This window comes from Callithrix jacchus, chromosome 1, assembly GCF_049354715.1.
Source record: "Callithrix jacchus isolate 240 chromosome 1, calJac240_pri, whole genome shotgun sequence".
NCBI lineage: Eukaryota > Metazoa > Chordata > Mammalia > Primates > Cebidae > Callithrix > Callithrix jacchus.
Genome location: NC_133502.1, coordinates 203,812,574 through 203,835,145, shown reverse-complemented (window position 1 = coordinate 203,835,145; position 22,572 = coordinate 203,812,574). Strand labels below are relative to the sequence as shown.

The 22,572-nt window shown below is 51.7% G+C and overlaps 1 protein-coding gene across 1 annotated transcript; it reads left to right on the top strand.

Moving 5' to 3' along the window:
• The first annotated feature begins 1,297 nt into the window (after window positions 1-1,297).
• Window positions 1,298-22,188, top strand: LOC144576379 (uncharacterized). The gene is made up of 23 exons (XM_078339185.1): window positions 1,298-1,677; window positions 5,579-5,650; window positions 7,272-7,333; window positions 7,834-7,986; window positions 9,065-9,259; window positions 10,029-10,232; window positions 10,378-10,587; window positions 10,868-11,020; window positions 12,272-12,400; window positions 12,614-12,817; window positions 12,963-13,130; window positions 13,432-13,584; window positions 14,869-14,997; window positions 15,207-15,410; window positions 15,556-15,765; window positions 16,067-16,219; window positions 17,503-17,631; window positions 18,385-18,507; window positions 19,229-19,432; window positions 19,578-19,787; window positions 20,085-20,237; window positions 20,997-21,206; window positions 21,535-22,188. Exons 1-23 carry the CDS (start codon window positions 1,521-1,523, stop codon window positions 21,784-21,786), a joined length of 3,837 nt encoding a protein of 1,278 aa, XP_078195311.1. The 5' UTR covers window positions 1,298-1,520; the 3' UTR covers window positions 21,787-22,188.
• Window positions 22,189-22,572: the final 384 nt, after the last annotated feature.

Below are 22,572 nucleotides of genomic sequence, written 5' to 3'. Positions count from 1 at the left end.
GCAGGAGAGGCCACAGTAAACCAAGATCATGCCACTGAACTCCAGCCTGGGTGACAGAGACCTCGTGGTGAAAGAACAAACAAGAATCGTATCTTTTACGGACATCCACCAAGACGGTCAGGGAGGAAATTCTATGATGTGTGGGATTTGCTATAAAATCACGAGAGGAAGAGGAGAAGCATGTAGGAGCATACATGTAACGCGATCGGCCGTCAGATAACAAATATCTGAATCTGCTGCTGAGTAGGTGGAAGCTCACTACACTAGCTTCTTGTTCCAAAAAGCTCTAGAATAGAAAGTTTGTCTAAAAATCCACTTCAGGGATTTGTAACAAGCATTGAATAAGATCATGTATACAGAGTGTTTTCTCACCACGGCTTGCAGGTAGTCAGCACACAAACATGGTTCTTAGTTTTGTATAGTCCCCGTCCATGAATCACACCCAAAAAAGGTATGTTGTTCACACCAAGAGCTCTGGCCCGTGGACCTTTGTCCACTTGGTAATTCATTGGACTCTGAGGTTTAGAATGAGGAAATACCAGCCTTCAAAGCCCCAGGCCTGCTATGAAATAGCAAAGCCAATGGTCCCAGGTGCCTTCGTAGCACACCTAGTAAGTAGGATCCTTTTCTCTCACCTTGTAGGCACACTTGAGTCCATGCACTCATTTTTCATTCATTTCTTATATGCCGTGTATTGGGTACTAGGGATCCATAATACAGTGGACCCACAATTGACTGGAAGCATCGCTTTCAAAGCATCATTTCAGGATGAGTATTTCATGTCAAGTGGATTCAAGGAACAGTGCGAAGGATCCATGGCCTCAGTCACCATGAAGAGCCTCCCAAGAGCCAACCGTCCTGGGCACATGTGAGTGGAGACATGGAACTGACCCTTACAAGGTCTAGAACCTGACAGATCATACAAGACAGAAGCCCAAATAACTAAGAAGGGGACACTGAAGGTGAGAGGTGGGCCCCAAAGGATTCTGTGAAAATGCTTTGTGTTTGTGGATTTATCACGCAGAATGAAACCTTTGTTTTTATTCACAGGTTAGACACACTCTATATAGAATCTATGAAGGGACATTGCTGAATTTTTTGAGGCTTGTAGTGAAAAATGGATGATCTCAGGCAGCTCAGGATGAATAATGCAGTCACCAAGAGGGGCAGGGTGGCCACAGGTGGCCAGCATCAGGAATGGGCATTGTGAGCCATTGGATGGGGTTGTGAGAAGTGGCATTGTGAGTCACTGGCCTGACTTTGTGGGGGATAGGCATCAGCCAGGACCAGCAGCCTTGAGTCGGAAGCTGGTAGTGGGAGGAGGAGGAGCTCCGACTGCTCTCACGGAAGTGTTTGTGCCCTTGGCGCTTGCTCTGTTGCTTTGTTTTTTCCTTTGTTTTATTTTATTTTATTTTGTCTGTTGCTTTTTTTTCTTTTGCGTGTTGCTTTGTTTTGTTTGTTTTTGTTTTTTTATTTTATTTTGTGTTGCTTTGTTTTTAAAGTCCCCTTGTGGATCACACATGGGGAATTGTCTACGCCCCAGCGCTGGCCCCAGTTGTGCCTGCTGCAGGCCTGGTGGCCAGTCTGTGGCATCCACCACTGCAGAGCCTGCCGTGTTACATTTCGGAGTGGTGGAGGTCCAGGACACGCAGCCCATAAAATCTAAGAGGCGCAAAGGTAAAGAAGCCATGGGTGCCATTTGCTCTCTGGCACATCTCTGGTCACCACCTCCCCACCTCCTTCCCATCCCCTCACCCCAGCCAGAGACATCCTCAGCTTCCAGCTCCTTCCTGCCTATAGCCAGCTTTCCCGGGGCTGGGCATGGGGGACAAAGGCTAGTCCTGCCTCTTGTCTTCGTTGTTGAGCCTTCTTGCTTGAGGCCTTTTTGGTCTAGTCTCTCCCTTTCCCTGGTGAAAATTCAGATACTCCAGTTTTGGAGTCTCCATCCCATTCTCTAGCCTTGGCTGTCCAGCTACTATGGCACCTCAGTGAAGGAGCCGGTTAAAGGCCCAATGATTTCTTTTCTCCTGTTCGATAGAGAAGCTAACAATTGAGATAATTCAGACTCAAATATTTGGAGACTTGTTAAATTTGAAATCGAGTTTGCCACGGAAGAGATTATATGGTGTTCTTAATAGATGGTTTTAAGTCACCTTGACAGAAGCAGCTTTATGTCTTCCAATTGTAATTTGAAAACCAAAGGAAAAATTGAGGGACATGCTTAAAATGACTGCAAAAGGTGTGAAATTTTTCTGCCTGAGCTGTAAAAAAGTTGTTTTTGTTGTGGTTTTACCCAAAAGTTTAGCCGTGGAGCTCTGATTACTTCAACATTCCCACTTTGACATGAATGTCTCTTCAGCCCTACTCCAGTAACTTCACGGGCTTAGTTTACCTCCTTGTTCTGAAAGACAGGTAGAGCTAGCTCATGGTTACAGGTTCCAAAAGAGATGAAATGACTTTAGACTTGAATTTGGAAGGTAAAGACTTGGAGTTAGAAGGCCAGACCCTGCCTGTGGAAAAGAGTTTGTTTTCATGGCTCCCCTTCCTACAGGATGGAAAAGGGGAGGAGAGAGGAAACATTTCATGTTTTTGCTATGGTCAAATTGAAGACAAAAACTAACACTTGTAAGACAGGAGAGGAGCATTTTGGTACAAAATCAGTCAAACGTTTATGTATCACTATGTTCGTTGAGCAAATGGAAGCTACCAGACTCAGAAAACCAGAGATGCTAATGGAACTGACATTAGTCACCAGGGTTTTCTACTGAGTTCAGTGCCCAGGGTGAGTTTTAATAACAACCACCCTCCCCTCCACACACACACTTTTCTCAGGACTGGAAAGCTCAGGCAGCCCAGGATGAATAATGCAGTCACACAGAGGGAACTTCTGCCCACCTGTGTGGAAGCAGGGATGGGCATTGTGAGCCACTGGGTGGGGCTGTGGGACGGGGTATTGTGAGCACCTGGGTGGGGCTGTGGGGCAGGGCATTGTGAGCCACTGTAGAGCAGGTACTTATTCTAAACCCTGCCTATAGGTAAAAAGATTTTAATATAAAAAGACCTTCAATTGTCCCACACCTTCCTTCTGAACCATCCCTTCCCTGTGGTATACACGCCCTCGGTCTGAGGGCTGTGAGGGGTAATGGCACAGGGATCCACTATCTTGTCTTGCCACCCCTCAAGACACAGACATGGCTTCTGTTTATCAGTCCTTATTAAATGTTTCTAAGAAAAAAAAAAAAAATAAGCTGGTACTTCTACATAAAGGAGAAGTATGGAGCTGTAAAAAAGAGTAAGATGTCTTTTTATTGCTATGGAGTGATTCCCAAGATAGGGTACGCAGAAAAGCAAAGAGAACATGCAGTAATATACACGAAAGAAAGCAGGCAAAATAATGTGTATTTCATTATTTAAAAATAAAAGCCAATGTTGGGGAAGTCTTGATGATGACCTGTGACAGTTTTCTTCTAACTTCACTGGGCAGCCAAAGTGCATATTTTCTCAAAATTTCATTTTGCTATGGGTTCTGCAGAGGACGCTAACTGTGCACTTTTCGCCTTTGAGTTAGAGAAAACTTCGCTTTGTGATTCATTGTGCATTACGTGGTATACAGACTGCTCTTTCATTTTATTCTATCCTCTCAATGTTTCGAGTCAGGTGTAAAGTGGGAATTATACTGTGTTACATAAGAGGAGGCTGGTTCTAAGAAGAAGACTCAGTACATCAAGAGTGTAAATTCTAGATATATGGCATATAAAACTAGAATTTACAAAAGGGCATGCATATGGCCTGCTTTAAATAGTACCCTTTATTAAAAAAAACAAAAAACAAAAAAAAAACAACAACTTTTTTTTTCTTAGCTTACTAAAGCAATTAAGCCTCAGGATGAAAACAGCAATATTAGATAATGAGAAATAAAATGGGGTTACTTGTGACACAGTAATGCTTTTTATTGTGAAAAGACAGGGTCTTGCTTTGTCACCCAGGCAGTGGCGTGATCATAGCTCACTGCAGCCTCAATCTTCTAGGCTCAAACGATCTTCCCACAACAGTCTTCCATGTAGCTAGGGATACAAGGGCTCACCGCCACATCTGGTAATTTGTAGATTTTTTCTAGAGACGAGGTCTCACTGTGTTGCCCAGGTTGGTCTCAAACGTCTGACCTCAAGCAGTTCTTCTGCCTTAACCTCCAAAACTGTCAGGATTACAGCCATGGGCCAGCACACCTAGCCCAGAAATGTTCCTAAAAGTCTGAAACAATAAGTTAAATGCTATTAAGAAATATGTAAAAAGATAAACATATACTATGGCATATGAAATGTCACCGTTCAGTCATGGTCACAACAGTGATTAAAATATCCAACAGTTGAGGCAAGTCTGAGAACTGAGACGGACGTACAGGATTGGTTTGGAAGCCAGAATTAGGATTGTCAGAGCTGGGAAAGCAGAAGCAAGGCAGGAGTGTGCACAGGAGTGGGGCGCACAGCCGCTCCGTGGTATGCCGTGTGTCCTCTTTTACGGCAGGCCAGCTCCAGCCCAGCAGATGAGAATCACCAGATGGGTGGAAAGAGTGGATTCAGGTAAAATCTCAGACCGTGCTTCATAACTGAGACTTAAAATGTTTGCCTTATGGGTCATAAAACTACTAAAAGTGACAACATAGGGATAATAGAGTAGGTCAGTAACTGCGGTAAGCCACCTGCGACCTCTCCAGAGCGTCAACCATCCCACAGAAACACTGGGGCAGCAGGATTTCACAGAGCTTGTGAGAAGAGCTCTCGGTCCGGGGTCCAGGGCATGATCTAGAGGACTCAGGTGTTCCGGGATCTCTCTCCCCGGGGAACCAACCACATGATTACCTCAGACCTATCACTCCTCACTGTGGTGACGGCAAGTCACTCAAAATGTCTGAATTTGAATTCACTGAATTTGAAAATACGGGTTGTAGCCCCTTCCCTGCCTGTCCCTTGGGGCTGACTTGGGGATCAGGGAAATCACAGATCTCTGTCATGAGCTGGAAATCATGCGGCCATGGAAACTGTGAAGTCACTTTCCATCCTACCCTGCGCAGAGACACGCAAGCTCCCTCTCTGTATTCAACCACTACCAAGTGTCTGGATTATTCTTCCCGACATTGATTGAACATTTTAGGGCATTTCCAAAAACATGAGTCTATTTAAGTCTTTATCTGCATTTCATCCTTTTAGACACTATAGAGCTTAGTAGGTCTATAACCTAGATCTACTAATGTTTCCACATCTGAGAATAGGGAAGAGAGGCACAGAAGGGTTCATATCCCTCTCCCAGTTATGTGCAGATTCTAAGTAGGATTTGAACCCAGCCTATTTTTTGGTAACTTGGAACTTCTGCTTCTCTGTATTGTCTCATCTGAATAAAGGTATCTGCCTGCACAAACAAATCTTCCTAGAACCCAGATCTAATTCAGGTCGCATTGAAAAGCAGTCGGTGAAAACTAGGATCAAAAGTTTAAACTGAGAACGTTTTTACTAATTTCTCCGTGGTCCTCTGCCAGCAAGATGTCAAGCACTGTCTATTATGATGCATTTCTGCCTTGCAGGTTTGGCTGGCCGCGCCAGGAGCTGGGCAGCAAAAAGGAGGCGTAAGAAAATTTGCCACAGTGAAAATGAAGGTAGGGTGGAAATTATATCATGAAGTTGATTGAAGCAAATAATTTCAGTTTACTCATCCAGTGTCCCATATGAGAGAAACTCAGTAAATGCTGTGTCAGGTTCTTCATTTATTTCGTTCGTGCCCATTGAAATGCATTTAATCAACGGGTGATGCAACTACACAAGGAAAGTTACGTTGACAACTTAGAGTTTGGTTCTTTTTGTTACTTTATTTTTGTGAGAAGGTCTCATTTTGTCACCCAGGAGTGCATTGGTGCAATCACAGCTCATTGCAATCTTGACCTCCCCATGTTCAGCTGATCCTTCTACCTCAGCCTCCCAAGCAGTTGGCTGTAATGCACATGCTTTATACCAAGCTATTTTTTTTAATGTTACTTTTTTTGTAGAGACAGGATTTCACCATGTTGTCCAGGCTTGGTTCACTTTTGATAGTAAAGGACATCTCGAATATTTAGAGGTTTGCTTTCAGTTTGGGCAATTATGAATACAGCAGGTATAAACCTTCTTGTGTCTTGTTTGGAAACATAATTTTTACAATGTAACTAAGGCAATGCTAAAATTATGGTTACTTGCTTGTATGGTAAGACTACCTTTCTTTGTGAGAATTTCGGTAGAATTTACCGGTGAATTCATCTGAAGGTAGTGTTTTTTTTTTTTTTTTGAGAAGATACTAATTATTGATTCAATTTCTAAAATAAATATAGGCCTATTCAGATGATTCATTTATCCTGAGAAGACTTTTAACCTTCTGAAACAGATCCAAAAAATTAGCTCATTTCATATAATGTATCCAAGTGTGAGCACAGATGTGTTCACAATATTCCTTTATTATTATTTTTGATTCCACTCATCTTCAACTGATATTATTAGTACATCGTGACTTCCTTCTTTTCCTTTGTGGTTAGACAAGGTAGAGGTTTATCAATATTTTTGATCTTTTCAAAGAACTGGTTTTTGGTTTTGTTGATTTTCTCTGATGATTTCCTGTTTTTTATTCCTTTAATTTCTGCAATCATTATGTATTTTTTCTCTATTTGACATTACACTGCTGTTTTTCTTTCATTGCCCAAGGTGGAAGCTAGATTATGAATTTAGATTTTTCTCATTATTGACACAGCATCATGAATGTTACTCACTGAATATAATATCATTAAAATGCACAGTTAATAACTAAAATAATAAATATGTGTGCTTTACTACAATTTTAAAAATACAACAGGATAGATGATAATTGTAGTATGAGGATATGCAGATCCACAGAAGTTAAATAATCCTGTAACGTTTCATAAAATGTTGGGATTCGCCTAGACCTTCACGTGGGCAGCAGGTCTGATGAGATGCTCTCGCTGAGCCATGCAGTGCCTTTCTGTGTTAACCGGTTCTCAGACTATTTCACAGTGATGAGGTTGCCATAGCTGGAAAGCCCAAGGCTCTTTGGTTTCTTTCTGCCCCTCTCCTTTGCCTTCCTTCAACACCAAGGAGAGTGGTCCAGCAGCAGCTCAGTCCATGCTTGTCAGCAGCCCAGCTCCATACACTGCAGCTTCAGTCCACGTCCCCCAAGCCTCCTTGTGGGATTCCTCACAGCACCAGTGCACTGACTGTCTCTCTGTGTCCTCCTAGCTCCCATTCAAGACCCAGAGGAGGGTAGGACTGCGAGGATTGCGGAGGAGACGTCACCTCACGTAAGATGCATTTCTTTGTCTTGAAGAGAAATGTCTTTTTCTGGGGCTTCTAGAATGTCAAGTGAGTATCATTTTTGACTGCCATTGTGAATCAGGCCTCAGCTGTCAGAGCTTATGACCAACTGAGACCTGATTGATGATGTCGGTCCAAAGGTGACATCACTGACAAGCTAGTAGTGAGCCTATTTCTCAGTAGCAATAATTTTGTATTTGGCAGCCAACATGGACTTGCTCAATATCCCATGAAAAACCAGGTTCCCAGAAGGTGGACTCCTCCTGGAAGGCCCCTCTGCCTATTAGCTCTAGAGCCCGTCAGATTGCCCATGTTCCTTTTCATCCTGGGGGGGCGGTCTCTGCGTTCTCCCAACTCCCACCAGGTCCTTACGTGGTCATCCCGTGAATCAGCAGGACCGGCTCCTCCCTCTTCTCCAGGGTGTGGGATCCCTGGGGTTCAGAAACTACTCTCCTGAGCACCCGCATTTATCTCATCCCGGGATTAGGAGCTGCTGCAGGAGGAGAACCGGCAAAAGCTGGGCCTGAGCACCAACCTCAAGCAGGTGGAGGATGAGAAGCATTCCTTCTGGGAACAGCTGGAGAAGGAGAAGGAGGCCACGCACAACCTTGAGAAGCAGATTGCCACCCTCCACGCCCAGGTTTGGAGGCCCAGGGAACTAGCCAGATGCTGCAGGCTGGAGAGCTGCTGGCCTGGGCACTGCAGGGCAGCCTGCCGCTGAGCCAGCCTATTGCCTTCTTTTCCAGGGAAGCCCCCCTCCCCCCTGCTGTCCCACATCAGTGCTCTTAGCCTGAGTCCATAAGAGAGGAATCCAGGGGTCTGTGGACTTAGATGGGGGACACCACCATTTTCACTGCTATTTTACACTTTATGTTCGCCAGTCTAGCTACAATATAGCACTGCTTCCATTATGAACATAGCCACAAGCCATGGTGCTTGCAGTCCCTGCGCCCTTGTCACCTGGAGAAATGGCCAGTTACCCTGTTAGGGTCATGGCTGAGCTCCTTGGCCTCGTGATTGCCAGGCCTGCGCTGAGTTTGCTATCTGATGTGCTACCTGGGGTCACGTGGCTTCCTGAGTGATGGCAACTGCATTTCTCTATACTGGTTGCCTGGGTGATTCCTTATGTTTATTTCGTGCCTGTTAAAACATTGTCATGAGAAGGAGTCCCTAGTCCTCTCTATAGACTGTCAAGGGGTCCCTAGACTAATGTCAGGGCCCCTGTCGTAGATCCTATTTTAGGCCTCCACGTGGCGGGCCAGAAGGCCTGAACCACCTCAGGATGGGCTGGGAGTTCATTCCAAAGTCAGGGTAGGAGTCGCCTTTGAGCACATGTGATTGCAGGTTTATCTGCAGATGCAAGGGCTGAGTGATGGGGACCCCATGTTCACCCCCACAGGGCACTGGCCTTGCTCTCTGGGGGTGGTTCCCCAGAGAGCGAGAGGCTTGGTGTGGATGAGGGCTTGGAGTCCCCACAGCAGGCCTAGGAGTCAGCCTCCCCACAGCTTCACACACTAGATGGATGCCTTTGTGCAGAAACTTCATTTGTCCCCCCCCCATGGAGAGGGAAGTGACTGGGGGAGGCAGTTTCATAACTGGGCAGATCCCTGGTGCCCCTTTCACAGTGTGGCAGGCAGGCTCTTAGCTGCCCCAGGGACAGGTGTGTGACCTAAGCAGGTGCCATCTCGGGGATCTGCTTACTCCTTGCTCCTGCCCAGGTGGCCGACATGAAGAAGAGAATTGACAGTGTGGGGTGCCTGGAAACTGCAAAGGAGCTGAAGAGGCAGCTCCGGGATGACCTGGAGGGTCGACCTGAGAAGATGGAGAATACCAAGACATGGCTGCAGCAGGAGCTGGACAAGCAGCGCCAGAGGGTGTGCAACCTGCAGGAGAAGCAGAAGAAGTTTGACCAGGTGTGTAGCCATCCACCCCATCCTTTGCATTTCTCTCCTTCCGGCACTCAGCCCAAGGTGAGGGCCTCATCAGAGAAAGCCTGGGCTGCCTCGAGACCTTGCCCGGGATGGGTCATGCGGGGCCAGCACTTAGAGGACCCTTAGTCTCTGGCTTGTTGAGGGGCTGGGGGAGAAGGCCAGCGGAAGAGGGTGTCTTCATGCAGTGGGTTGAGGAGGAACTTTTCCTTTCTGGGTTTTCATGTTTGTTTTCAGATTTTCTATAATGAACTGGTTTTCCTGCCATTTACACCATTTATTTGTGCACTCATATTGCTTCCTTATTCCAAAAGATCTGAGGGAAGCTGAGGGAGATGTGAAAACCGGGGCGGGATAGACATCGAGCATGGAACTGCGGCGGCCGGGTCCAGCCCGCTGCGTTTTGGGGAGAAAGCTGGACCGAACGCACACACACACTGTGTCGTTCTTGTGTCGTCTCTGGTTGTTGCGCTGTGGTAGTGGGGTTGAGTTACTGCAGAGACTGTGGGGCCTGTATACTCTAAAGAATGCACTCTTGACTGGGCATGGGCTTATATGCCTATAAGCCCAGAACTTTGGGAAGCTGAGGCGGGCGGATCACCAGGTCAAGAGTTCAAGAGCAGCCTGGCCAACATGGTGAAACCCCATCTGTACTAAGAATACAAAAATTAGCTTGGGCCCAGCTGCTCTGCCCTGCTGGGGGCTGTAGCTCGGAGCCTGTGGGGCTGAGCCTCATGGTGCCCCTCTTTCCCAGCTCCTGGCAGAGGAGAAGACCATCTCTGCCAAGTATGCAGAGGAGCGTGACCGGGCCGAGGCCGAGGCCCGAGAGAAGGAGACCAAGGCGCTATCGCTGGCCCGGGCCCTGAAGGAAGCCATGGAGCAGAAAGTGGAGCTGGAGCGGCTCAACAAGCAGTTCCGCGTGGAGATGGAGGACATCATGAGCTCCAAGGGCAAGAGCGTGAGTGCCGGGCCCGGCAGCCAGGCCTTGGGAGGGGCCCGAGCGGGGTCATCACAGAGGGTCAACGCATACACACGTTCCGGGTCTAGCAGACCCAGGTCCCTGCCGGTCTCTTTGCTCCTGACTTGGGATCTCTGGGGCTCAGGTCCATGAGCTGAAGCCCAGGTGGCTTCTGGAGCTGCAGGTGGAGGAGTTGAAGACCCAGCTGGAGGAGCTGGAGGATGAGCTGCAGGACACTGAAAATGCCAATCTGCAGCTGGAGGTCAACCTGCAGGCCATGAAGATCCAGTTCGAGCAGGACCTGCAGGGCCGGGACGAGCAGAGTGAGGAGAAGCAGCAGCAGCTGGTCAGACAGGTGTGCGTGGGCTCCTGCTACCCCACGGTGGCCAGGGTTGCCCTGGCTTCACCCAGGCTTCCATTTCCTGGGCCCTGGACCACGCCTCCCCTCCCCTGTCCCTCCTGTCCAGTCCACTGTCCCTTGGGTCAGCGACTCACCTTCTTAGAGTTCTTAGAGTCAGTAATGCCCACTGGCTTCCGGAGGCCCCGCAGATCCTGCAGAGGCACCTGGGCTCAGAGCCAGAGCAGGGTCTCTGAGTGGGTCCAGCTTCCCAAGCTGTCAGTGTTCCTTCCTCCAGGTGCGGGAGATGGAGGCAGAGCTTGAGGACGAGAGGAAGAGGCACTCCATGGCAGTGGCCGCCCGGAAGAAGCTGGAGATTGACCTGGAGGCGCACATTGACTCGGCCAACAAGAACTGGGATGAAGCCATCGAGCAGCTGTGGAAGTGGCGGGTAAGGGCGGGCGGTGCCCAGCTGAGCCAGCTTCATGCGAGGGCACTGGGGTGGGAACCTGGCACGGTGGCACCTCGTGGGAAGGTCCTGTGTGCTTCCAGCCCCATCTCACTAATGGAGACACAGGCTCAGAGGTGAGTGGAAACAATAGTCCAACAGCAAACTTGCAGAATGGTGCATGGCTGAGTACATGAAACACAGAAGCAAACAGGCAAGTGCAGGCCCAGGCATGGGGGAGTTCAGAAGGCCTCACCCAGTGCAGACTCTGGGCTCTGGCGTGATGGCCTAGAGTGTGGGATACATCCTTGGAAATTTTCACCTCACCAATAATTGAAGAATAATGAACACATAAAAACAGCTCTGATATGTCATACTATGTAGCAAGAATAACCCTAGGTTTAAAATACATTTGAGTCAGTGTCTTGCTCTTTTGCCCAGGCTGGAGTGCAGTGGCGCAATCTTGTGTCACCACAACCTCTGCCTCCTGGGTTCAGGCGATTCTCCTGCCTCAGCCTCCCGAGTAGCTGTGATTATAGGTGCGTGTCCCCATGCCTGGCTAATTTTTGTATTTTTAGTAGAGACAGTGGTTCACTGTGTTGGCCAGGGTGGTCTCAAACTTCTGACCTCGTGATCTGACAGCCTCGGCCTCCCATATTGCTGGGATTACAGGTGTGAGCTGCTATGCCTGGGCAAAAAAGAATCTGTAAAAACTAACTGTGGGCAAGGTTGTGGGGCATGTTTTGCTGTTAGCATGTTTTGCTGCTGTGGACTGGCTGCACACACCCAGTCATGCACTTTGGCTTGGGGAATCTGTTTTTGGAGTTATCTGCAAATGGAAAAAAGGAATATTTGACAAAAATCTTTAGCATTAAAACAAATAGGAGGTGGGTAACAAAAGGAAAGGTGTTTCCTGCCTGTGGTGGGGACACCTGCCAGGATGGGCACTGGTTTCAAGCGGCAGGTGCGCATTAGCGGTGGCACCGTGGGCACTGGTCTCCGGCCCACACAGGGCACAGAAGTGGAAAATGAAGCTCAGCCTGGGCTTACGTCCACAGTGACCAACACTGTCAAAGTGTGCGTTATGAAGTGGGACACATTTTTGTCCTCAGCTTTTTCTCCCTGTCACCATGGTTGGTTAAATATCGAGCAGAGCACAGCCATCCCTGTGTGCGAGGTGACGCTCGAGGGTGGGGGTGGAGGGCCGAGGGCCAAGGACTTGGGTAGGGTGCCAAGCCTCTGTCCCTGCCCCAGGCCCAGGTTAAACACTGCATGCGTGAGCTGGACGACACACGCGCCTCTCGTGAGGAGATCCTGGCCCAGGCCAAAGAGAATGAGAGGAACCTGAAGAGTGTGGAGGCCGAGATGATCTACTTGCACAAGGTGGGTGGGGTGGCAGTGGAGAGCGGCACTGCTGCCCTGCAGCCAGCAGGTGGATCACCAGGTCAAGAGTTCGAGAGCTGCCTGGCCAACATGGTCAAACCCCATCTCTACTAAGAATACAAAAATTAGCTTGGGCCCAGCTGCTCTGCCCTGCTGGGGGCTGTAGCTCGGAGCCTGTGGGGCTGAGCCTCAAGGTGCCCCTCTCTTTCCCAGCTCCTGGCAGAGGAGAAGACCATCTCTGCCAAGTATGCAGAGGAGCGTGACCGGGCCGAGGCCAGGGCCCAAGAGAAGGAGACCAAGGTGCTGTCGCTGGCCCAGGCCCTGAAGGAAGCCATGGAGCAGAAAGTGGAGCTGGAGCGGCTCAACAAGCAGTTCCGCGTGGAGATGGAGGACATCATGAGCTCCAAGGGCAAGAGCGTGAGTGCCGGGCCTGGCAGCCAGGCCTTGGGAGGGGCCCGAGCAGGGTCATCACATAGGGTCAACGCATGCACACGTTCCGGGTCTAGCAGACCCAGGTCCCTGCCGGTCTCTTTGCTCCTGACTTGGGATCTCTGGGGCTCAGGTGGAGGAGTTGAAGACCCAGCTGGAGGAGCTGGAGGATGAGCTGCAGGACACTGAAAATGCCAATCTGCGGCTGGAGGTCAACCTGCAGGCCATGAAGATCCAGTTCGAGCGGGACCTGCAGGACCGGGATGAACAGAGTGAGGAGAAGCAGCAGCTGGTCAGACAGGTGTGCGTGGGCTCCTGCTACCCCACGGTGGCCAGGGTTGCCCTGGCTTCACCCAGGCTTCCATTTCCTCCTTCCACCTGGATTGTGTTAGGGCCCTGGACCACGCCTCCCCTCCCCTGTCCCTCCTGTCCAGTCCCCTGTCCCTCGGGTCAGTGACTCACCTTCTTAGAGTTCTTAGAGTCAGTAATGCCCACTGGCTTCCGGAGGCCCCTCAGATCCTGCAGAGGCACCTGGGTTCAGAGCCAGAGCAGGGTCTCTGAGTGGGTCCAGCTTCCCAAGCTGTCAGTGTTCCTTCCTCCAGGTGTGGGAGATGGAGGCAGAGCTGGAGGACGAGAGGAAGAGGCACTCCATGGCAGTGGCCGCCCAGAAGAAGCTGGAGATTGACCTGGAGGCGCACATTGACTCGGCCAACAGGAACTGGGATGAAGCCATCGAGCAGCTGCGGAAGTGGCGGGTGAGGGCGGGCGGTGCCCAGCTGAGCCAGCTACATGCCAGGGCACTGGGGCGGGAACCTTGCAGGGTGGCGCCTCTTGGGAAGGTCCTGGGTGCTTCCAGCCCCATCTCACTAATGGAGACACAGGCTCAGAGGTGAGTGGAAACAATAGTCCAACAGCAAACTTGCAGAACGGTGCATGGCTGAGTACATGAGACACAGAAGCAAACAGGCAAGTGCAGGCCCAGGCATGGGGGAGTTCAGAAGGCCTCACCCAGTGCAGACTCCAGCATCAGCTGTGCCCTGATGCTCCAGCCTTCTGGGCTCCAGCGTGATGGTTTTGAGAAGCAGCCTAGAGTGTGGGATACATACTTGGAAATTTTTACCTCACCAATGATTGAATAATGAACACATAAAAATAGCTCTGATATGTCGTATCATGTAGCAAGAATAACCGTAGGTTTAAAATACATTTGAGTCAGTTTATTTGAGTCAGCTCTTTTGCCCAGGCTGGAGTGCAGTGGCGCAATCTTGTGTCACCACAACCTCCGCCTCTTGGGTTCAGGCGATTCTCCTGCCTCAGCCTCCCGAGTAGCTGTGATTATAGGTGTGTGTCCCCATGCCTGGCTAATTTTCGTATTTTTAGTAGAGATGGCGGTTCACTGTGTTGGCCAGGGTGGTCTCAAACTCCTGACCTCGTGATCTGACAGCCTCGGCGTAAGCTGCTGTGCCTGGGCAAAAAAAAAATCTGTAAAAGCTAACTGGGCAAGGTTGTGGGGCACAGATATTCTGCTGTTGGCATGTTCTGCTGCTGTGGACTGGCTGCACACACCCAGTCATGCGCTTTGGCTTGGGGACTCTGTTCTTGGAGTTATCTGCAAATGGAAAAAAAGAATATTTGACAAAAATCTTTAGCATTAAAACAAATAGGACGTGGGTAACAAAGGAAAGGTGTTTTCTGCCTGTGGTGGGGACACCTGCCAGGCTGGGCACTGGTTTCAAGCGGCAGGTGCGCATTAGGGGTGGCACCGTGGGCACTGGTCTCCGGCCCACACAGGGCACAGAAGTGGAAAATGAAGCTCAGCCTGGGCTTACGTCCACAGTGACCAACACTGTCAAAGTGTGCGTTATGAAGGGGGACACAGATTTTTGTCCTCAGTTGCTTTTTTCTCCCTGTCACCATGGTTGGTTAAATATCAAGCACAGCACAGCCATCCCTGTGTGTGAGGTGACGCTCAAGGGTGGGGGTGGAGGGCCGAGGGCCAAGGACTTGGGTAGGGTGCCAAGCCTCTGTCCCTGCCCCAGGCCCAGGTTAAACACTGCATGCGTGAGCTGGACGACACACGCGCCTCTCGCGAGGAGATCCTGGCCCAGGCCAAAGAGAATGAGAGGAACCTGAAGAGTGTGGAGGCTGAGATGATCCACTTGCACAAGGTGGGTGGGGTGGCAGTGGAGAGCGGCACTGCTGCCCTGCAGCCAGCAGGCGGATCACCAGGTCAAGAGTTCGAGAGCTGCCTGGCCAACATGGTCAAACCCCATCTCTAAGAATACAAAAATTAGCTTGGGCCCAGCTGCTCTGCCCTGCTGGGGCTGTAGCTCAGAGCCTGTGGGGCTGAGCCTCATGGTGCCCCTCTGGTTCCCAGCTCCTGGCAGAGGAGAAGAATATCTCTGCCAAGTATGCAGAGGAGCGTGACCGGGCCGAGGCCGAGGCCCGAGAGAAGGAGACCAAGGCGCTGTCGCTGGCCTGGGCCCTCAAGGAAGCCATGGAGCAGAAAGTGGAGCTGGAGCGGCTCAACAAGCAGTTCCGCGTGGAGATGGAGGACATCATGAGCTCCAAGGGCAAGAGCGTGAGTGCCGGGCCCGGCAGCCAGGCCTTGGGAGGGGCCCGAGCGGGGTCATCACAGAGGGTCAAAGCATACACACGTTCCGGGTCTAGCAGACCCAGGTCCCTGCCGGTCTCTTTGCTCCTGACTTGGGGTCTCTGGGGCTCAGGTCCATGAGCTGAAGCCCAGGTGGCTTCTGGAGCAGCAGGTGGAGGAGTTGAAGACCCAGCTGGAGGAGCTGGAGGATGAGCTGCAGGACACTGAAAATGCCAATCTGCAGCTGGAGGTCAACCTGCAGGCCATGAAGATCCAGTTCGAGCGGGACCTGCAGGGCCGGGACGAGCAGAGTGAGGAGAAGCAGCAGCAGCTGGTCAGACAGGTGTGCGTGGGCTCCTGCTACCCCACGGTGGCCAGGGTTGCCCTGGCTTCACCCAGGCTTCCATTTCCTCCTTCCACCTGGATTGTGTTAGGGCCCTGGACCACACCTCCCCTCCCCTGTCCCTCCTGTGCAGTCCCCTGTCCCTCCGGTCAGCGACTCACCTTCTTAGAGTTCTTAGAGTCAGTAATGCCCACTGGCTTCCGGAGGCCCCTCAGATCCTGCAGAGGCACCTGGGTTCAGAGCCAGAGCAGGGTCTCTGAGTGGGTCCAGCTTCCCAAGCTGTCAGTGTTCCTTCCTCCAGGTGCGGGAGATGGAGGCAGAGCTTGAGGACGAGAGGAAGAGGCACTCCATGGCAGTGGCCTCCCGGAAGAAGCTGGAGATTGACCTGGAGGCGCACATTGACTTGGCCAACAGGAACTGGGATGAAGCCATCGAGCAGCTGCGGAAGTGGCGGGTGAGGGCGGGCGGTGCCCAGCTGAGCCAGCTACATGCCAGGGCACTGGGGCGGGAACCTTGCAGGGTGGCGCCTCTTGGGAAGGTCCTGGGTTCTTCCAGCCCCATCTCACTAATGGAGACACAGGCTCAGAGGTGAGTGGAAACAATAGTCCAACAGCAAACTTGCAGAATGGTGCATGGCTGAGTACATGAAACACAGAAGCAAACAGGCAAGTGCAGGCCCAGGCATGGGGGAGTTCAGAAGGCCTCACCCAGTGCAGACTCCAGCATCAGCCGTGTCCTGATGCTCCAGCCTTCTGGGCTCTGGCGTGATGGTTTCGAGAAGCAGCCTAGAGTGTGGGATACATACTTGGAAATTTTCACCTCACCAACGATTGAATAACAAACACATAAAAATAGCTCTGATATGTCATATCATGTAGCAAGAATAACCGTAGGTTTAAAATACATTTGAGTCAGTGTCTTGCTCTTTTGCCCAGGCTGGAGTGCAGTGGCGCAATCTTGTGTCACCACAACCTCTGCCTCCTGGGTTCAGCCTCCCGAGTAGCTGTGATTATAGGTGCGTGTCCCCATGCCTGGCTAATTTTCGTATTTTTAGTAGAGATGGCGGTTCACTGTGTTGGCCAGGGTGGTCTCAAACTCCTGACCTCGTGATCTGACAGCCTCGGCCTCCCATAGTGCTGGGATTACAGGCGTGAGCTGCTGTGCCTGGGCAAAAAAAAATCTGTAAAAGCTAACTGTGGGCAAGGTTGTGGGGCACAGATACTCTGCTGTTGGCATGTTCTGCTGCTGTGGTCTGGCTGCACACACCCAGTCATGCGCTTTGGCTTGGGGAATCTGTTTTTGGAGTTATCTGCAAATGGAAAAAAGGAATATTTGACAAAAATCTGTAGCATTAAAACAAATAGGAGGTGGGTAACAAAAGGAAAGGTGTTTCCTGCCTGTGGTGGGGACACCTGCCAGGCTGGGCACTGGTTTCAAGCGGCAGGTGCGCATTAGGGGTGGCACCGTGGGCACTGGTCTCTGGCCCACAGAGGGGTCAGAAGTGGAAAATGAAGCTCAGCCTGGGCTTACGTCCACTGTTACCAACACTGTTAAAGTGTGTGTTATGAAGTGGGACACAGATTTTTGTCCTCAGTTGCTTTTTCTTCCTGTCACCATGGTTGGTTAAATATCGAGCAGAGCACAGCCATCCCTGTGTGTGAGATGACAGTTGAGGGTGGGGGTGGACGGCCGAGGGATAAGGACCTGGGTGGGGTGCCAAGCCTGTCCCTGCCCCAGACCCAGGTTAAACACTGCATGCGTGAGCTGGATGACACACGTGCCTCTCGAGAGGAGATCCTGGCCCAGGCCAAAGAGAATGAGAGGAACCTGAAGAGTGTGGAGGCCGAGATGATCCGCTTGCACGAGGTGGGTGGGGTGGCAGTGGAGAGCCCCACTGCTGCCCAGCAGCCAGCAGGTGGCAGCACAGGGCTTTCAGCAGAGGGCAGGGCTAGGGTCCTACTCAGCTGGGAACAGCTCTCTTGTTACAAAAGGATTCCCTCCAGGGTTCCATTACATAGTGGGCCTCCGTGGTATGATGAGATTGTGTGTGAGTGAAATGCCTCACATCAGATGAGGCTCCGTGGCCGCCACCACCTCCTGCCATGACCGTGTTCTGGTGAGGGAGGGTCTCAGCATCCCCATGGCTGCTCTGTCTGTGTCGCACCTGAGTCAGTCCTGAAGTGTTTCCTGGGTCTAGAGGGTGCCCTGCAGTGTGACTTGCTGGGTGTGACTGCGTCCAGGGTGCAGCCATCTCCTGCCTGCAGGCTCCGGAGCTGACTCCGGGCTCTGGCTACCCAGAACAGGGCTGGGGCAGCAGTGAGTGGCTCTGTCCACGTGGTCTGCCCTGGTTAGGCCAGGACACTTGTTAGTCATCAACACACCGTGGCACCTGGCTTGATTCCTAGCACTTAAATGTAGTTGAGTTTTATAAACATACAATGCTTTTAAGCTATGACTTTAGGGGGGCACCAGCCCTGTGAGCTAGAGGAATCCTGGAGGAAGAGCTTTCTGGGGAGGTGGGGCTGGGGAAGGGCTTGAGAGGAGGGTGCCCAGGGCTGGGAAGGATGGTCTACTGGGGCTGTGGCTGCCTTCAGGTCACATTCTGGATCTTTGTGGCAGGAACTGGCAGCCGCGGAGCGTGCCAAGCGCCAGGCCGAGCAGGAGCGGGATGACCTGCTCGTGGACCTGGACCACCAGCGCCAGATGGCGTGCCACCTGGAGAAGCAGCAGAAGTTTGACCAGGTGTGTAGCCATCCACCCCATCCTTTGCATTTTCTCTCCTTCCGGCACTCAGCCCAAGGTGGGGGCCTCATCAGAGAAAGCCTGGGCTCCCTCGAGACCTTGCCCGGGAGGGGTCATGCAGGGCCAGCCCTTAGAGGACCCCTAGTCTCTGGCTTGTTGAGGGGCTGGGGGAGAAGGCCAGCGGAAGAGGGTGTCTTCATGCAGTGGGTTGAGGAGGAACTTTTCCTTTCTGGGTTTTCATGTTTTTTTCAGATTTTCTATAATGAACTGGTTTTCCTGTCATTTAAACCATTTATTTGTGCATTCATATTGCTTCCTTATTCCAAAAGATCTGTGGGAAGCTGAGGGAGATGTGAACACTGGGGCGGGGTAGACATCGAGCATGGAACTGCGGCAGCTGGGTCCAGCCCGCTGCATTTTGGGGAGAAAGCTAGACCGAACGCACACACACACTCTGTCGTTCTTGTGTCATCTCTGGTTGTTGCGCTGTGGTAGTGGGGTTGAGTTTCTGCAGACTGTGGGGACTGTATACTCTAAAGAATGCACTCTTGACTGGGCATGGGCTTATATGCCTATAAGCCCAGAACTTTGGGAAGCTGAGGCGGGTGGATCGTCAGGTCAAGAGTTCGAGAGCTGCCTGGCCAACATGGTCAAACCCCATCTCAGGAGCTGGGGGCTGTAGCTCGAAGGCTGAGCCTCATGGTGCCCCTCTCTTTCCCAGCTCCTGGCAGAGGAGAAGACCATCTCTGCCAAGTATGCAGAGGAGCGTGACTGGGCCGAGGCCAAGGCCCGAGAGAAGGAGACCAAGGCGCTGTCGCTGGCCCGGGCCCTGAAGGAAGCCATGGAGCAGAAAGTGGAGCTGGAGCGGCTCAACAAGCAGTTCCGCGTGGAGATGGAGGACATCATGAGCTCCAAGGGCAAGAGCGTGAGTGCCGGGCCTGGCAGCCAGGCCTTGGGAGGGGCCCGAGCGGGGTCATCACAGAGGGTCAACGCATACACACGTTCCGGGTCTAGCAGACCCAGGTCCCTGCCGGTCTCTTTGCTCCTGACTTGGGATCTCTGGGGCTCAGGTCCATGAGCTGAAGCCCAAGTGGCTTCTGGAGCAGCAGGTGGAGGAGTTGAAGACCCAGCTGGAGGAGCTGGAGGATGAGCTGCAGGACACTGAAAATGCCAATCTGCAGCTGGAGGTCAACCTGCAGGCCATGAAGATCCAGTTCGAGCGGGACCTGCAGGGCCGGGACGAGCAGAGTGAGGAGAAGCAGCAGCAGCTGGTCAGACAGGTGTGCGTGGGCTCCTGCTACCCCACGGTGGCCAGGGTTGCCCTGGCTTCACCCAGGCTTCCATTTCCTCCTTCCACCTGGATTGTGTTAGGGCCCTGGACCACGCCTCCCCTCCCCTGTCCCTCCTGTCCAGTCCCCTGTCCCTCGGGTCAGTGACTCACCTTCTTAGAGTTCTTAGAGTCAGTAATGCCCACTGGCTTCCGGAGGCCCCTCAGATCCTGCAGAGGCACCTGGGTTCAGAGCCAGAGCAGGGTCTCTTCCTGCTCTGTGTTCCTTCCTCGGTGTTCCTTCCTCCAGGTGCGGGAGATGGAGGCAGAGCTTGAGGACGAGAGGAAGAGGCACTCCATGGCAGTGGCCTCCCGGAAGAAGCTGGAGATTGACCTGGAGGCGCACATTGACTCGGCCAACAGGAACTGGGATGAAGCCATCGAGCAGCTGCGGAAGTGGCGGGTGAGGGCGGGTGGTGCCCAGCTGAGCCAGCTACATGCCAGGGCACTGGGGTGGGAACCTTGCAGGGTGGTGCCTCGTGGGAAGGTCCTGGGTGCTTCCAGCCCCATCTCACTAATGGAGACACAGGCTCAGAGGTGAGTGGAAACAATAATCCAACAGCAAACTTGCAGAACGGTGCATGGCTGAGTACATGAAACACAGAAGCAAACAGGCAAGTGCAGGCCCAGGCATGGGGGAGTTCAGAAGGCCTCACCCAGTGCAGACTCTTGGAAATTTTCACCTCACCAATAATTGAAGAATGAACACATAAAAACAGCTCTGATATGTCATATCATGTAGCAAGAATAATCCTAGGTTTAAAATACATTTGAGTCAGAGTCAGGCTGGAGTGCAGTGGCAAAATCTTGTGTCACCACAACCTCTGCCTCTTGGGTTCAGGCGATTCTCCTGCCTCAGCCTCCCGAGTAGCTGGGATTATAGGTGTGTGTCCCCATGCCTGGCTAATTTTTGTACTTTTAGTAGAGATGGCGGTTCACTGTGTTGGCCAGGGTGGTCTCAAACTCCTGACCTCAGGTGATCCACCTGCCTCGGTCTCCCAAAGTGCTGGGATTACAAGCATGCACCACCATGTCTGGCCTTCATGGGGCCTTTTTTTAAGCACCAGTAGTCAGTATTGGATGTGAATTTCCTGCCGTGGGATAGAAGGTGCCTGTCTGTGTGAACCCACTGTAGTTCACCTGTGTACCCGCTGGGGCTCAGGTCCATGAGCTGAAGCCCAGGTGGCTTCTGGAGCAGCAGGTGGAGGAGTTGAAGACCCAGCTGGAGGAGCTGGAGGATGAGCTGCAGGACATTGAAAATGCCAATCTGCAGCTGGAGGTCAACCTGCAGGCCATGAAGATCCAGTTCGAGCGGAACCTGCAGGGCCGGGACGAGCAGAGTGAGGAGAAGCAGCAGCAGCTGGTCAGACAGGTGTGCGTGGGCTGTTTTATGAGTTGGAACAGAAGGTGGCATTTCACACTTTTCTGCCTTTCCTGTTGTAACTGTTCCTGTTTGCCTGAACTGTTTGTGTGCTGCTGTTGTGTATGAAGATGTCTGACCACTAAATATTTTGCGGGAAGATGTTTTTGAGAGCGGTCCTGTGCAGCTGAGCTGTGGCTCCCAAGGCTCCGCCTTGCTTCTTTCTGGTGGGAGCAGCCAGACGCCTGATTTCCCTCTCGAATTTGCTTTGGGATTTGTGTGCCGTGCTGCGGCCTCTCTGGCCAGGCCCCACTGACTCTGACTCTGCCTCTGTCCCCAGGCATGGGGACCTGCTGTTTGCCCCGACGAATGCTCGGATGAGGAGGTGGATGGCAAAGTGGATGGAACGGAGGCCAAACTTCCAAATAAGCCTCCTCTCCTGCAGCCTGAGACACATGGACAGGCGGACACTGCAGCCTCCTCTTCCCAGACCCTGCCGAACACCTCCCCCGACCTTGGGACTGTTGTGAACGTGCCTCCCACGCCCATCCCGTCTCCCTCCAGGACCGAGGGTAGTTTACCTGCACGGTAGATTCAGTATGGTTTAAAAATCTGCCACCTGCACAGATATTTTTGAAAGCAGATAAAAAGGTTTTTTTTTTTTTTTCTTTTAATAAAAAAAATTCTGAGGCTTTCTCACTGCCTTTCTTTAGAAGAGAGTAGCTTGTCCTCACTGGTCTACACTGGTTGCCGAATTTACCTGTATTCCTAACCGTTTTCTATATGCTGCATTGAGCCTTACAGCAAGAAGGCATTTTTTTAAAGGAAACAAACTCTCAAATCATGAAGCGATACGAAAGCTGCATATGCCTACAAGGCTCTGAATTCAGGTCCCAGTTACTGTCACAAAGGAGTGGGTGGAACTCCCGCCCTCCCCCCTTTTTATATAATAAAAGTGCCTTAACATGTGTTGCAGCGGTCACCACTGCAGTAAGCTGGTCTACAGATGTTTTCCACCGAGCGTCACAATAAACAGTGCCGTGTGCTACCAGCTGTGTCTGTAGCATTCGCCTGTGGCAGGGGGGCCCTGGATGGGACTGGGCCTGGCTCCTGTGGCCAGTGCCGGCTCTGCCTTGTGGGGGAGCCAGACCGGCTGTTGCGTAGACTGGGCTAGCTGTGGGCAGTTGTGCAGAAAAGGTAAGGTGGAAAGGTGGGCTGGGCCAGATCTGAGGAGGCTGAGAGCATCTTAGAAACCTTGGTTTAAGGCTGGCATGGTGGCTCACGCCTATAATCCCAGCACCTTGGGAGGCCTAGAAAGGTGGATCACCTGAGGTCAGGAGTTTGAGACCATCCTGGCCCACATGGTGAAACCCTGTCT